Source organism: Tiliqua scincoides, chromosome 4 (assembly GCF_035046505.1).
Source record: "Tiliqua scincoides isolate rTilSci1 chromosome 4, rTilSci1.hap2, whole genome shotgun sequence".
In the NCBI taxonomy this organism is placed as follows: domain Eukaryota; kingdom Metazoa; phylum Chordata; class Lepidosauria; order Squamata; family Scincidae; genus Tiliqua; species Tiliqua scincoides.
The window spans coordinates 82,841,184-82,858,178 of NC_089824.1; the positions used below are offsets into that span (position 1 = coordinate 82,841,184).

Sequence of the window (16,995 nt, forward strand, 5' to 3'; positions counted from 1 at the left end):
GTTTGAAAGCCTTCTTCACTTTTGGAAAGGAGCAGAATGAATGAGATGAGCACAAGCAGGATTTTCTGGGTTAATTAAAAGTAAACTACTGGATGATTATGATTTAACAGCTACTCATTTTGATTAATCTCTCTCTCTCTCTCTCTCTCTCTCTCTCTCTCTCTCTCTCTCTCTCTCTCACACACACACACACACACACACACACACACACACACACACACACACACACACACACACCAAATAAGCCAGCAAAGGAGCCCCCCACCAAAATTGCGAGTTAAAACAGATGCAAAGGTTTCCAAATGTTGCTGGTTGAGAATCAGTTAGGAACAAAATATGGAAAAGCAAAGTTATTGAAAACAATGCAATTGTAGTGCATCATGACTAACTTAAATCCTGTTTATGTCATGGGTAGAGGCGGGTTTTTTCAGTGATAACAAAATAAAAACACACAACACTGCTTTCTGCATTTCTCATTTTTGTAAAAAACAAAATCCTCATAGGCTGCAATCCTAACCACACTTTCCTGAGAGTAAGCCCCACTGAACAAAATAGGACTTACTTCTGAGTAGACCTGGTTAGGATTGTGCCCGTAATCTGTTAAAAAAAATAAACAATTAGGTAACACCTCTACATGCACATGGCTGCATCTACTGACATTATACTACCTCTATCACCTACCTACTACACTTTTAAAGCAATTGTAATTTATAAAAATGTACCCTTGGATTAAAAACACATAACCTTCTGTACTTTTAATTTTGGAAAACACAGATGAAAAATTCATAAAAACAGAAAACCATTTGCATCCACCTCTCGTCATGGGACTTAGGTTGTAGGCATCCTTCAGTCTCGAAAGACCATGGTGTCACGCTCTGAATGGTGGCTCTGGAACAGGGTGTCCTCTCCAGTGTGCGAAGCCTGGGTAAAGTAGGTATGGAGGATAGGCTGTTACCCATGCAGCAAATCCCCCCTCTCCACGTCGCTGAAATGGTCCAATGGAAAGGCAGAGGCTAATACGGTTGGTTCGGCGTCACAGGAGTTGCCAGAATGTGACTGTGTTCAGCCATGAACTGCCTCAGGGACTCCGGCTCCAGATTTTGCCTCGAGGTTGACTCCTGAAGCCTTTTCCATAAACGGATGTAGCCACAAGGCAGTGGAGGTTTGGGATCAGAGTTTTCCTTCTCTCAGATGTGCTGCCTTAGAACATAAGAACATAAGAACAGCCCCACTGGATCAGGCCATAGGCCCATCTAGTCCAGCTTCCTGTATCTCACAGCGGCCCACCAAATGCCCCAGGGAGCACACCAGATAACAAGAGACCTCATCCTGGTGCCCTCCCCTGCATCTGGCATTCTGACATAACCCATTTCTAAAATCAGGAGGTTGCGCATACACATCATGGCTTGTACCCCATAATGGATTTTTCCTCCAGAAACTTGTCCAATCCCCTTTTAAAGGCGTCTAGGGTAGACGCCAGCACCACATCCTGTGGCAAGGAGTTCCACACCGACCGACCACACGCTGAGTAAAGAAATATTTTCTTTTGTCTGTCCTAACCCGCCCAACACTCAATTTTAGTGGATGTCCCCTGGTTCTGGTATTATGTGAGAGTGTAAAGAGCATCTCCCTATCCACTCTGTCCATTCCCTGCATAATTTTGTATGTCTCAATCATGTCCCCCCTCAAGTGTCTCTTTTCTAGGCTGAAGAGGCCCAAACGCCGTAGCCTTTCCTCATAAGGAAGGTGCCCCAGCCCCGTAATCATCTTAGTCGCTCTCTTTTGCACCTTTTCCATTTCCACTATGTCTTTTTTGAGATGTTGCGACCAGAACTGGACACAATACTCCAGGTGTGGCCTTACCATCGATTTGTACAACGGCATTATAATACTAGCCGTTTTGATCTCAATACCCTTCCTAATGATCCCAAGCATAGAATTGGCCTTCTTCACTTTCATCGACCTGTCCACCACCACCCCAAGATCTCTCTCCTGATCTGTCACAGACAGCTCAGAACCCATCAGCCTATATGTGAAGTTTTGATTTTTTGCCCCAATGTGCATGACTTTACACTTACTGACATTGAAGCGCATCTGCCATTTTGCTGCCCATTCTGCCAGTGTGGAGAGATCCTTCTGGAGCTCCTCACAATCACTTCTGGTCTTCACCACTCGGAAAAGTTTGGTGTCGTCTGCAAACTTCCCAGGCTGTATACAGCTATTCTGTGGGGAAATACCAGTGGCGTATCTAGGTGTCAGTGCACATGGGGCTGTGGCATCACAATGCCATGAGGTCATTTCCGGGTTCATTCTCAGATTGGTGATGGGTGACTTGGTGGTCTTGCTGCTATGCTATTCCAGTGTCTCCTTTGGAGACTGGCCTCCAGGAAGAGGTTGAAATGGTATGGCGACAGGATCACCAACTCGCTAAAACAGGAGCTGGCACAGAGCAGCTTGATGGTCTTGCTGCTGTGCTGTTGTGGCCTTTCCTTTGGAGGCCAACCTCCAGAGGAGAAGCCGGGGTGGTAGGGCTGTGAGACCCCACTTGAAGGAGGTGCTGAAGCACAAAGAGGCAGTGGCAACTTCAGGATTGTGAAGGGCATGTAGCCACACCCTTGATACGTCACTAGAAAATACATCCTCAACTTATGTGGGATTTGCAGCCACACTACACTTTCACCGCAATCTAGGGCTTTCTTCAAGGCAAAAGCAATGCTAGTCCTCGAGTCCTTCCTCCTGTGCTGCCAAACAGTCTTTGGCAGACTTCCTGTGTCTGCATGTATCCCAGCAGCACTTACCAGCTGAAAAGGGTGGAAGCTTTCCCCAAAGTATTTGCCCTTCTGAGGGCAGGATACCTCCTGCTCTGGCCATTGACATACATTGTTTTCTGGGTCAGCATGCACAGGGTGGATTGTGCCCAATGCAGGCATCCTCCCACCCCCCTCAGTCCCATTCTCAGTCAAGCACACAAGGGTACTACCTCAATCTTGTTCACATGCTGCCACTAGGTGACATGGGTTGCAATCCTGTACACTCTTTCTTGGGGGTAAGTCCCATTGCAGCAGTATTCCTGGGGTTGTCCTAGCCCAACCTGGAAGTAATTGCAGTGATGTGATGACATCACCACAGTTACTTCTGGCAGGTTCCTAGCAATTGTGTATTGCTCACAGCAACTGCCTGCTTTTATTCACTTTGAAAGAAGTGGGTGGCTGCTCTGAATGATGCACAACTGTTCTGAGTGGCTGTGAGGGGGGTTGTGGATGGTGCAGCCGCCTCATAGGCATACTGCCCAGGGTCTCTTGCCTCCGCTGACATTCCCCAGGCAGTGGCATTGCTAGGGTGGTGTGAGACACACTGGGTGATGTGCAAGGGGGGTGATGCGCACTGGGGTGACACACTAAAATCGTGGTGGGTAGGAATAATACCATCATATTATATACTGTTGGATGTGGAATTTCCAGCAGAATGCTATGAAAAAGATCCGTAGTGAAATATCTCCTTTCTATCAAAAGTTATGGCCAAAAAACCGGAAACAAAAACATGCATGGAGCCCTATGGAAAGTGAAACTGAGCCATACCATGCATTTACTCGTGAGTAGGTAGGCTTGCCTTCAGAAAGGGCAGGCTGAGAGGAATCAAATCAAACCAGAATGGTCCTGATCTAATTAATGCAGCCCCCCAAAAACACCAGAGAAGGAGGTCCCTCCCTCCAAGCTGGCGAATGTATTGAGCCCTATGGAAAGCGAAACTAAGTCAAAGGGTCACGTATACTTGCGAGTAAGCAAATGTGCCTTGGCTGGTGGTCAGGCCAGGCAAAGGGGAATGAGAGGCCACCAGAATGGTCCTGATCTGATGGAACTGGAGCTCCAGAAGGCAGCCCCGCCCCTCACTAAAGGGTTCAACTGATAAGGTGAACTTTTTTTCTTTTTGACACTTTCAAAGTCAGTTGGATCCTGACAGTGATCTGGTTTAAACAGAAGTTCTTAAATTGAAGTGGGCACTGGGTAGGGCTGAAAACCTTACTGGTTTTGGAGGGGGGTATTATTGCAGGCAAGCTACAGAGGAAATTAACTTGGTGGAACAGGGCTGGCTTTGCTTATTTAATTATTTGTTTTACTTTAATTATTTATATTTATTTATTAAAATTTGCCTGATGATGTCACTCCCACCATGACATCACTTCTGGTGGGTCTTGGACAGATTGTCATTCTAAAAAGTGGGTCCCAGTGCTGAAAGTTTGAGAACTGCTGCCATAAGTTGTTAGTAAGTTGACACCCTGGGGGTGTGTGTGTGACACTACTAGTGACCAAAATCACTAAAATCACAATTTGGAGGAATAAAACCATCATGTCCTATATCAAACAATACGTCATTTCATGCAGAATGTGTTCTATCTTTCTTCTATCAAAAGGTACAGCCAAAAAACTAGTGGGGACAGAGTGATGGTACATCACCATGCCCACCACCTGGGGTGTTGCCCCGCCCACTGCATGGAGTTAAGTGCTGGCCTCCCGCCCCAGGCAACACAAACCCTAGTGATGCCACTACCCCCAACCAGGCATGCTAGTGCCCCGTGGATCACGATGGGGCTTACTATGCATGGAAGTAAGCATGCACGGGAGTACACAATGGGAGCAGACATGCCTGGGACGACCATGATGGGATGTCTCACTGATGAAATGCAGGAGGCATTTGGTCTAGAAGGTAGAGCCTCCTTAGCCAGAAGATAACATTGGAAGGTCACCAGTTCGAGGCCACCCACAGCTCCCTGAACCGTGAGACCTTGAAGCAGCTGACAAGCCGAGCTGAGTGATTCCACCTGCTCTTTGGGGTACAAGCCATGATGTGTATGTGCAACCTCCTGATTTTAGAAATGGGCTATGTCAGAATGCCAGATGCAAGGGAGGGCACCAAGATGAGGTCTCTTGTTATCTGGTGTGCTCCCTGGGGCATTTGGTGGGCCGCTGTGAGATACAGGAAGCTGGGACTAGATGGGCCTATGGCCTGATCCAGTGGGGCTGTTCTTATGTTTGGTGTGAGCTAAGAAGCCTCTTGGCTGCCCTCCATGTGAGAGATGAAGGAGCTGCTTGTCAGCCTGCCTGGGAGAACTGGAGGCCAGAAGTGAGACCAAACCAGGAAGATCCATTCTGAAATGTTGCTGGTTCTTGAAAGAGAGAACCTCTATGATTGTAAAAATCCCCTTGAGGGATTTAGAAACGCCTGCCTATGTCAACCGCCTTGAATAAAGTCAGAGGAGTAATCCGGTGACCAGAAAGGCGGTATATAAATACAGAGTTATTCTTTTGAAATCCGTCCTCTGTGGGGAGCCCACTGCATTGAGTGGCTTCTCTGCCAGCGTGCCAGGGCTGCAACCGGAGCGCAAAGCAGCCGCCTTCTCTCCGGAGGATGTTTATGCATCGCGGAAGGAGGCGGGTTTCGTTCCTCGGAATGTAAATGGCATCGCTGATTTGAGGGCGCGCGCCTCTCCTGCCTGGCCAGCCCGGGAAGCGCTGCGGGCAGGAAGGAGTCTGGGCTGGAGCCGACAAGGGTGGGAGAAAAGGGGGGCCGCGGGGCGGGCGGGGCGGGTCAATGGAGTGCCCTCCTTCCCCGGGGAGGGACAAGCCGCGGAAGGGGCAGGGCAGCTCCCTTTGGGACGCACCTTTGGGGAGCGCTTGCTGCAGCCCCAGGGCCGAGGCGCAGAGGCGGCTGCCCCTCCTGGGCCGAGCCAAACAAGAGCCCGCCTTGTTCTCCCAGCGAGCTCCCCTGCCCTGCCTTGCACCTGCGGGGAGCTGCGCTGCGGGGCCAGCCTGGAGGAAGCATCTGGTCCCAATTGGGGAGTGCCTCCCCGCCCCCGCCAGCCAGCCAGCTCCTGTTGCCCCTCTGTGAGCAACAGCTCGGCTCGGCCCCAAGCCTGGCTGGCTAACCCAAGCCCACCTCCCCTCGCAGCACACGCAGCCACACAAAGAGGCTTCTTTCCCTCCTGCAAGCTGGGCAAAGCAACGCCCCCCCCCCCATTACACACCTCCGAAAAGTAGATTGCGGTGTCTCAGGGCGGTCTCCCTCCTCCCAAATTCCTCATAGCTTGAATGCTGGGTCCTTCCTTTAACTCTGTTTTCTTCCACAAAATACTGTTCTGCACGTCTGCAGAATAATATTCTATAAATGAGGAGCTTGGAGCCGAATCCGCAAAATAAATCAGAGGACTGGGGTGCAAATGAACCCTCTCTTCCCATTTAAACACAGCTAGTTTAAAATTGGTTGAGCTCCAACGACACTTCTATCAAGAGTGTGCATTGCTCCAGCTCTTCTTCCAGTCTTCTTTCAAGACAAATTCACGGTGTATTATTTGCAGGCTTTGTTAAGGTTAGCTAAAAGTTTCAATCCCCCCCCCCCTTTGGTGTCAAGACATATAGTTAAGATAAATAAAAAGCCATTATTGAGTGGAGAAGCAAAATCGAAGGGAAATATTAAAAGATCCATGACTCCAGGATAACCTGGGTAACACTGGCACCAAATGTTTCAACAATATTTACTTGCCTAGCAGTTTGGATCCCCCCATCCCCTTTTAATCTTTAGACCATCTTTGTGGCTGCTTCAGGCTCCTATATGATCTCTAATTATAGTAAGCAGAAACAGGATGGGATGTGAATAGCTCAGTTGTGTGCAGGAATTGGGTGCTGCACAGAGAAGCTTATTGTCACAGATCTCCCCATCATGCATACATTCAGCACACAATACTGGGCTGGAGAGGCAAAAAGGTCCCTAGTCCACATACTTTGGAAAGATGCCTCAATTTTGTAAGGCAGTGTGAGGCACTGATCAGCAAGTTATCCAAACCTTTTAAAGCAGTGGTTCCTAGACTTTTTTTGACCATGACCCTAAATCCAATTTTCTGGTCATCTTGTCCATGTTAGAATAATTTAAAAAATTAATTTGGGTAATTAATTAAATAAAAATGAAACTCGCCACTTTTTTCAGCAGCTGCCATGATGCTGCTTCATTTGGTGGGGAAGCTCTAAAAAGGTCTCTCTCCCTCTTTTACACACACACACACACACACACACACACACACACACACACACACTGAGATGGGGAGCAAAAGAGAAATTCTAATTTTTTTTTAATCCAAGTTTGATCAGGGGAGAAGACTATGTTCACTGAAGTCATTTTAAAAAATGGTCTCACTCCCTCGTTTTCACTCCGCCCCCTCCCCCACTTACAGATCTGAGTTGGGGAACAAACGAGAAACAGGCAAATTCTAATTTTTTTTTTTTTAATCCAGGCTTGATCAGGGGAGTATGAAGTGCAGGGTAGGCACAGAATGGGAGGGAGCTCTCATTAAGGCCCCACACTGCTCACTGCTCCTGCTGACACATTCCACACTCACTAGGAAAGGGCGGATCGCTGGCTTCGTGTCAGGGCACACCATATGTTCCCCTCTCCAGTGAAACTCTGTTGCTCCAGCAGCCTGAGGCCACACAAGGAGCACATTGATCTCCATCATCCTCTGGCCCTTCCCTCCTCCCCATACTGTGTCTGCTCCTTAAAGAGGTAGTGGGCATGGTATGCAGCGGAGGGAGGTCGATGGAGATCAACACATTCTCATTCTTGGCTCCGCCTGGGATACTAGAGGGGAAAGGGGAAGAGCACCACTGCAGAGGAGGACACACTTAGTATGGGGCCAGTCACTGACTTCCTGCATTGGGGAGGAGAAGGCTCTGTGACCCTCCAGTAGGTCCTTGCAACCCTGGGTCTAGGAACCACTGTTTTAAAGGAAGCAATAATGGAAGGGCACTCTCCGCTCACAACAGGAGAGGAAACTGAACGCTTTCCACATGCGCTGCCTCCGGCGCATTCTCAGCATCACCTGGCAGGACAAAGTTCCAAACAACACAGTCCTGGAACGTGCTGGAATCCCTAGCATGTATGCACTGCTGAAACAGAGACACCTGCGTTGGCTTGGTCATGTCGTGAGAATGGATGATGGCCGGATCCCAAAGGATCTCCTCTATGGAGAACTCGTGCAAGGAAAGCGCCCTACAGGTAGACCACAGCTGCAATACAAGGACATCTGCAAGAGGGATCTGAAGGCCTTAGGGATGGACCTCAACAAGTGGGAAACCCTGGCCTCTGAGCGGCCCGCTTAGAGGCAGGCTGTGCAGCATGGCCTTTCACAGTTTGAAGAGACACTTTGCCAGCAGTCTGAGGCAAAGAGGCAAAGAAGGAAGGCCCATAGCCAGGGAGACAGACCAGGGACAGACTGCACTTGCTCCCAGTGTGGAAGGGATTGTCACTCCTGGATTGGCCTTTTCAGCCACACTAGACGCTGTGCCAGAACCACCTTTCAGAGCGCGATACCATAGTCTTTCGAGACTGAAGGTTGCCAATAAAATAATGGAAGGGCAAGTACAAAACTGAGGGATAGTAGAGCACCACCCCTAGGTATATTTTTTTTGTTACTGAACACACAACATTCATATAATTGTCCTAAAAGCACCTATACAGATGGAGGTGAATTCAATGACACTAAATTTCACAACACTTCCTATTTCATGTTTCCTACATGTAAAGGAAATAATATGAGACCTATATGTAGATCACAAGTGACATATGTTACATTCCAAATCTTTGACTGTCCACTTAAATATTGAATGGGAGATACAATTCAAGTCTAGAACTTCACAATGATACTGAGAAATAGAACCAGAACTTTCATAAATCCTAACTGTGGTAGGAACCATAAGTCCCAAGGCTTGAGTTTCAAATTCAGATTCAATGTATGATATCTTGGCTACATACAAGGAAGGAAGCAACTCTCCCCCCTTTGCCAATTCGAGAGTTAATCAAAAAGGCACCATTGACTTCAGTTTATGGAAAGGTATTTTTAATATCAAAAGAAAATGAACTGGAATGGCAAACTAGCTTCCAACTTCAGATTTAATGTACGGTCTCTTGGTTACATAGAAGGAAGAAAAGCACCACTTCTTCAGTCTCCTCTTTACAAGGAGTTTAAAGCCATAATGCATGGTTGAGATTTGGAAAGAAAAAACAAACCATTACACAAGTACAGAACAATAAAATGGCAGCAAATCATCTGACCCTCATTGAAATGATTGTTACCCCCACCCTCACCAAGATCATCTGTGCAATTCATCATCAAGCCTCAATTCTTAAGGCCTCAGTCATGGCTAGCTAGGCAAGTATAGGAAGAGGATCAGGCTCATGCGTTGGGGTTGTTCCTCATGAGTTCCACATCTGCTTCCACCATCTCCTTCACCAGCTCCTGCCAGAAGGAAGGGGAGATGCACACGTTAGGCTCTCAGTTAGAAATAAAAGTTCCATTCCCAGAATACTAGCTCTCCTTCTGTATGTAATGACTGAATTAGTTTCTCTCAATTCACACCCCAATCCAAAACACCTTCTGAGGATTTTCCAACAGTTCATTTATTACACAACAGACCATACCACTGTTCTTCCATATTGGGCTTGGGACTCCAATGGGGTTGCGAAGCCTCAGTTGTGGGGTTACAGCGACTTATGGGAATGAAAAAGGTTGAAGACTACTGAACTAGAGCACCACCAGATAAAGGGGCAGACATCTGGCATACTCTTTCAGGCACCAGGACATTGTCAAATCCTGCTCAGGTTCTTAGCAATTTTGCTAATGTAGCCTTTCATCAATGCTAGGCATCATGGTAACTTTTTCTGTTCTCCCTAATAACAATATTTGGTTACAGAGCTAGGTGGGTATTACAGGGGCAGGGAGTGCGTGGTGATGGGGTGGGCAGATAGGGTCCTGGAAGAGGGGTGGGACTGACAATGGGGTCCCCAATCTTATACTTTATTTATATATTGGGGTCATAGCATGAAAAAGGCTGAAGACTAATGGACCATACCATTTGGTAGGGTGTGGTGGCCTGCTCCAGAAATTTTGGGATGCTCTTAAAGGGACAGCAACATTTTATTTATTATATTTATGCCACCATGGTGGACATAGTTTGAATTTTTTGCCCCAGGCATTAAAATGTCTTGGAGTTGTTTCTGATCCAATGAATGCACATTTGCTTTTCATTTGTTGCACCCTTATTCTTTGCACCTTCCTTTTTGCCCTCAGAACTGAGTTTGTCTTGTTGCATTGCACTGCCTGAGCATTCCATCTGTAGAAGATAGTGCTTAGGACAACTCAATACTTCCTCTTTGAGAAAATATTAATTGCTGTCATGATTGTTTTGTGATATGTGCTCATGTAAATATCACCAGCCTTCAACGAACAGTGTCTGTGACATAAATCCTTTCCCCAGTCCCTGCACCATTTAATACATGTTTACAAAAAAAAGTGTACCTAAAGTTCCTCTGATGTCAAAGAGAGAGTTAAACACATGCACCACTCTCTCCCATTTAAAATCAACAGGTCCTCAAAATGCTTTGGCATTTTAACTTGGGCTGGATTGCACCCTGGGGGCCCAACTTTCCAGCCCTGGTGCAGCTGCAGTGCAGTCCCTAGGTAAGGGAACAAAGGGAACAAATGTTCCCTCACCTTGTGGAGGACTTCATAACTACCCTCCCACCACTAGATGCAGCACAAACCCCATTGGCATGGCTACACCAGGGCTAGAAAGCTGGATAGGTTTTGGCCCACAGTCATTTGAAAATAAATCCCATTTAAATCAATGGGTCTTGCTTTCATATAAACATGTCTAGTATGAGATCCCAAACATGCTTATTTGGAAGGAAGTTTTGTGGCAATGTGTTTGACTCCATTACAACTAAGTGTATTTGAGACCTAGATGAAAATTCTTCAGTTAAAAATATTGACTCCTGTGGCCAGTGCAATTCTTTGCTTTTTTTACACTGGAAATAAGCTCACTGGAGTACATGCCTGGAGAACTGCAGTAATAGTTGGTTCCTCCTTCAAAAATACTTAAAGTGAACACAAGACTGTCAACAGCATAATCCAATGCATGTTGTCTACTTTCAGTGAGGCTTCTTACCAGGTAAATGTGCATAGGACTGCAACCTAAATGTGGTAAAATGTCATTTGGTTTTTAGTGTAAATGGGTTTACACATTTTTTGTAAGTGTCCCTTGCCTTTTGTTTCCCAAATGGGCCCTTGGATGAATTGGAGGGAGAAAAGACCAAAGACAACTTACGTCAAAAGTGACTCTGCATTTCCAGTTGAGTTTCTGCTTTGCTTTGCTGCAATCACCTTGAAGGAAATCCTAAAAGGGGGGAAATTGCAGTGTTCTCATTTGTTTGTTTTAGCCACTATACCTCTACAGCTACTTCAGCCTCAGTCTCCCATGCACAGCTAACAATTTGTTTCTAAAAGAATGAAAATACAGTTTCAGTTAAGGAAACCTCAGTTTGATTCTTTTTCCTGGTTACAATGGAGGTGGGAAAGACAAGGAGGTGGTTACAAAGTGTTGATAGACATCACCTCGCCTCCACTGCATTGCATACTGCTTCTAACCATTTGCAGTTTCTGGAAATTGCTAACGATTCTCAGAAATTCAAGCCACTTTCCTTCCTCCAAGTCTTGAAATTCCAGTCAAAGTGCTGTAGCTTATAAATCTCCAGGAGGCGGCATTTAAGAATCATTGTACAGACAATTTAGAATGCATTGTACACATCAAGTAATAGTGACTCTTTAATGGGTAACACCTTGTTTTAAGCTGTCCTACATCCAAGTCTTGCCACTGTTAGGACTGTTACAAATTAATGCTTCCTCCCCACATTCTCTTCCATTAAACTGTATTAGTAAATCACAAAGCAAACATGACACTATAATGTTTTCCTTCAGATAAAATCCACAAGATCTGCACAAGACAGTGTTGACAGACTTCACAGAGATGCAATATAACAAATGAAACAGTTGATTAAAAAAGAGAAACTACACAGTGTCGTAAGTCTTTCAACTTCAGTCAACGATGATGTCTCAATGATGTCTTCAGTGCATGAAGAGTGCAGTCATGCTGGCTAACATATTGTATAAAATACCAATGTCTATATTTTTGTGAGTATAAAACAACAGAGCAGTTGTGATTACCTAATAATGACAATTTTTTTAAAAAAAGCTGGAGCAAAGTCGCTGCTCAGCTGCATTATTAAAATGATTCAGTGAAATGAGATATGTACCTAATTTAATTTCCAAATTTAGTTTGAATGATGGCACAGAAGGGCCTTCAGTTGGAGGTCAATGGCAAACAACCGAAGGGCTGGCTGAAGTAGCGTTGGCTTGACATGCTGCACAATGACATGAAAATCACCCGCCTATACCCAGACCAAGCCTACAATCCAGAGAAATGGCGACTCTGATCCAAAATAGTGGACCACGCCACCACATGGGACAAATGCTAAAGAAGAAGAAGAAGAAGGAGTCTGAAATGCAGCCTACATGCCAGCCCAGAAGTAGAATGAAGTTTTTTGTCAGTACTTTGCTTTCTTACGGCACATAAAAATTGGAACATCTAGAACGATATCCTAAAAGGCAAAGCTGGTTAAGAAAAGACAACTGACAGACTCAAACACAGTCCTGCTTGTGGTTCTACTGGAGGAGGAGATCAGAGTGAATTTGAGTTCAAAATCTAGTCTTGATACTGGTCTAAATTTTTGACAAGTTTTCCTTTGTTGCTACTGAGCTTTAAAAATAAACAATAGTGGGGACCCAGGGAATGCTTTTCTAAAGAATCAGTCACAGTACAGTTCAGAGAGAGAGAGAGAGAGAGAGAGAGAGAGAGAGAGAGAGAGCATGTGTTCAACGAAACCACAACAGCAATGTTCTTGCTTTCAGTTATTTGTCAGAACTTAAATATTGCAAATTATTTAACTGCAAAGTGTTTTGCTTTGAACTACACATTTTGCAGCAAAATGCACAAAAATCTTTTTGTTCCCTGAAAGGGAAAATACAGCTTTAAAAGGGCAATGTGAGTTATAACCTGTTCTATGGAAAACCAAGTACTGTACTTGGCTAAGCGGCTGAAAGACCACAGCCAAATTGTTGCTCTTTAACACTACTGTACAAACCCCCTAAAGATTTAAATTCACTTAGTTGTGATACGATCTCTAGAGGACATGGAAAAGAACAAGTTTATCTAGTAAGACTTTTTTTTTTTTTTTAAACCATCTTCCTTTTTGAAATTGCAGTTTTAAGTGTCAAATGCAACACAATTACATTTCTCAAATATGATCTTATGGCAGCTCAGTTTTATAATCTTTAAAAGGGCGCATACTTTATCATAAAAGAGTTGGTTGTTAGAATATAATCTGGATTAAAAAAATAAATAAAGCAATGAAAACCAGTGGGGGAAAAATGCAAACTATGTAAATATCCCATTTCCCGAGTTCTGGTTTTGGGTGTCATCACAGCTTTTACTTTAGCTCATTAGGTGAATGATCTAGTTTCACTACGCAATTTATTAGTTTCTAATTTGATTTTCTTTAGTAAAGTATTTGAGAGCCTCACACAAGTCCAGGAGGCTAGCAGAAGGTATCTTAAAAAGATGTTTGATATAATTCCAAGACTGTTACAATGGCTGGAAAATGCAAAAAAACTAAGCAGCTACATAAGGAAACACACCAGTTCAAGGTACGATAAAGATGCCACACCACTGCTTTGCTGAGCATAACAGACAAACATATAAAGTCACGATGCCAAATGAACAGCTGATATGATTGCCTTAACAGAATAATTTTATTTAAGTCATCACCAAACCGGTAGCAGGTTAAGAGAAGACAACTGCATTCATTCAGAATTCTATCTATATGGAGGTTTGGGTGGTTAAAGAGCAGCTTTTAAAATGAAGTGCCTGTGTCCACATCCATTACAAATCTCACCAAAGAAACTCAACAGTTGGACAGAGCTACAGTGGATGCTGCTGATACTCAATGCAGAATTATCTGCAGGGATTTTGCTTTCAGTCTTTTGTAATCAATGCAATTTGCTAAAAATGGCACATCACAGAATACTGTATACCTTTAATCAGCCTCAGATCCCAAAATTGCACAGATGAAGGTCTCTTGTCTTCAGTTCTTAAAAAAAAAAAAATCATCCATCTAGAAATGGAGTATATTATAATGGTATACGGCAGGCGGCAAAGGGCCCAATCCTATACAGTTTTCCAGTGCTGGTGTAGTTGAGCCAGTGGGGTGTGTGCTACATTCTGTGGTGGAGAGGCAGTCATTGGAGCTTTCTCAAGGTTTGGGAACATGTATTGCCTTATCACCAGGCTGCATTGTAGCTACACTGGAGCTCAAAAGTTGGATAGGATTGGGCCCACAGATGGCAAAGATGGCTTGAAGTCATTCACATTTATTTTTAACAATTTTGAATATGGGAAATTGGATAACATTCATTTGTTTGTGTACTATCTAGTAAAGTTTGTTTATGAACTGTTTGGATGTAACATCTTGAATGTTGTAAACCTCTCATTTCAATGTGGTGCTATGTGTTTGCCTTGTCTTTATTATTTTTGAGTGGGTCTATCTCCACTCTTCAACTTGAAATGTTGCCTGATGGAAATTAGTGACCTAACAAAATAATGTTACTGTTTCTCGGTGACTTGAGTTTTTTCCCCCCATGATGTCTAATCCAGTGTTCAGAATAGGAAACCCATCAGAACTAGACAGAGAAGGGAGAATACCACCAAAGAGAGTTTTCATAGTTTGACATTAGACAGAGAATTGAGACTTCCTAGCTGGAGTTAGCTGAACCTCAGGTGCAGCTTGAATAAAAGGACTACACAACTAACTTTCTGCCACACTGGCAGATTCAGTGCCTGTCAAATGAGCATCCCTTTTTTTCTGGGATGTTCTGCTTGTATTTTTGTAAATAAAAAAAATAAAATATGACAAAAACACCTAAACAGCTTGATCGTTTACATGTTTACTCAGAAGTCCTACAGTGTTCAATGGGGCTTACTCTCCGGTAAGTGCATATAGGATGGCAGCCTAAGAATCCTTTAATTTGATTTAGCTCCAGTGCTCTCTCATCCAAAGAAAGAAGTGGGGAATGCATTACTCCACAATGAACACTTGTAGTGTCTGTGAAACAACCACTGTAACTTCACAAAGCAACAATCCATTAAAATAAGAGCACAGATCCATACATTTTAGGGATGGTGGTAAAGATTTAAGATCTAAAAGGTAAACAAATGCTAAACATCTTTAGGAATCTGAAAAGGGCATCTATGAAGTGTTTTCAGTTTTCATTGTTCCTTCCACTATTTTCAGAAAACCACAGTGGTGGAACAAGATCAGTACCACGGGAACAGAAAAATGCTAGTGAATTTGGTTCATCATCTGAATGTCTTTTAATGTTATGTGAGCTGGATGACCTGCACTCATTTCTTTTTTCAGTGGCGTTTCTTTTTTCAAGCAAAATATTCATGAAGCATCAAAGAGAAGGGAATGTGTCAGCAATTCTTGTTATATATACAGTAGCTCCAATTGCAATTAAAGGTGGAGTACTAAGGAACAAAGAGGCATTTCACGCTTTAAAAATGTAAAAATGGGTTTTTTCCCCCTGTGGAAATGCCTTCCATTTAGGGCTCATTATGCAAAACACTGTGTACATAAGTCCTGCATTTCTTTCATGGCTTTGTTAGCACTCAGTATGTCTTAGGATTAAATTCCATCAAAAAGTTTCCACGATTCTGCCAAGACATAACAAATTAGAAAGTTTCAGCCAATGCTCTTCCATCATTCACCAATAACCTGCCTGTTAATCTTCAGCCTCATGACTCAAAAACAGGTCTGGAAAGCACATGAATCCTAAGCAGTAATAAACACAAGATCCATGATAATGGTAATGAATAGCCCTGGCATTTTGTTTCCCACAATACTGCAGTATATCAGCACAAATTGAAGCTGAATCCAGACCTCTCCTTTAGTGACAGAGAGTGATAAGAGAGAGAAGAAAACAGCAAACTGTCTGGTTTGTTCAGGAAGTGGGGAACTGGTGGCATTGTCAGTCAATCAGTGGGGCCAAGAGAATGCCGTCATTACTAAAACAATGCTTCGGCTCAACCACAGGGAAGGAGAGTCAGCACAGGCTTTGACAACATACCGACAATAGAGATAAAATGGCAAATGGAGAAAAACAGAGGGAGTTGGCTCTGTGTGTTGTGCACTCTAATGTTTAATCGCTTTGATGGAAACATTGCACAAGTTAATCAACTCAACGACATACGGCCTATCAATTTCTTCCGAGAGCCTATGCAAACCTCAGCTTACGGCCTGTTATCTTTGTGCTTATGTCAAACCACTAAAAAAGTCAAATTACGTGGTTGGCAATGCAAGTACTGGCAAAATTATTCAACTATTTCACTTGCCAAAGAAATGTTCTTTACTTAGATAAATGTTTCCCATGGGAAGGCTAATCAAAAGACTCCTAAAGTCAATACTAATTTCAGTTGGCCGAAAAGGTTCATCAGTCCCTTAGGCTCTGTCTACTGGGAGAAAAGCACTAACATCAGTATGTTAAAAATCATGTTATATTATCAATGTAAGAAGAGACAGGGAGGTGTACATATGCATGTGTGTTTTATCACAATTGTGGAAGCTCACAGTTCCCCCATTAATAAAACGTGAATGGGAAAGTCACCATGAAGGGGTAGTACTATGCCAGTTTTGTGACTAAGTGTGTTGTTTGATCTGGCTGGTACATGATGATAGCTGACACACCACAACAAACCACTGAAGACTGACATTTGCTCATCATGAAAACATCAGCTCTCCTGCTATAATCTCTTCATGAAACTGCCAGGATAACATCAACATGTGGTTGGTTACTCACTGCATCAGAAAGTTACAGGTTAAATCTATCCTAAGGACCAGATCATCAAATGTAGTATTAATACCAAACTTTACTGCCTGGTTTGAAATTATGAATTGTGCAATTTTTTACAATAGTGTGTGTGTGTGTGTGTGTGTGTGTGTGTGTGTGTGTGTGTGTGTGTGTTCTGAGGGCAGCATCCACCACAGCATTTCTGTTGTCAG

General features: G+C 43.9%; 1 protein-coding gene across 1 annotated transcript in view; it reads right to left on the minus strand.

Annotated features, from left to right (window-relative positions):
* Positions 1–8,919: 8,919 nt before the first annotated feature.
* GMDS (GDP-mannose 4,6-dehydratase) overlaps positions 8,920–16,995 on the minus strand; it is a 398,350-nt gene continuing 390,274 nt past the window's right edge. The window contains exons 10-11 of the mRNA XM_066624912.1: positions 11,151–11,219; positions 8,920–9,283 (exon numbers count right to left, since the gene is read on the minus strand). Coding sequence (XP_066481009.1) covers positions 9,221–9,283; positions 11,151–11,219 — 132 coding nt within the window. The 3' untranslated portion in view covers positions 8,920–9,220. The remainder of the gene's footprint in view (positions 9,284–11,150; positions 11,220–16,995) is intronic.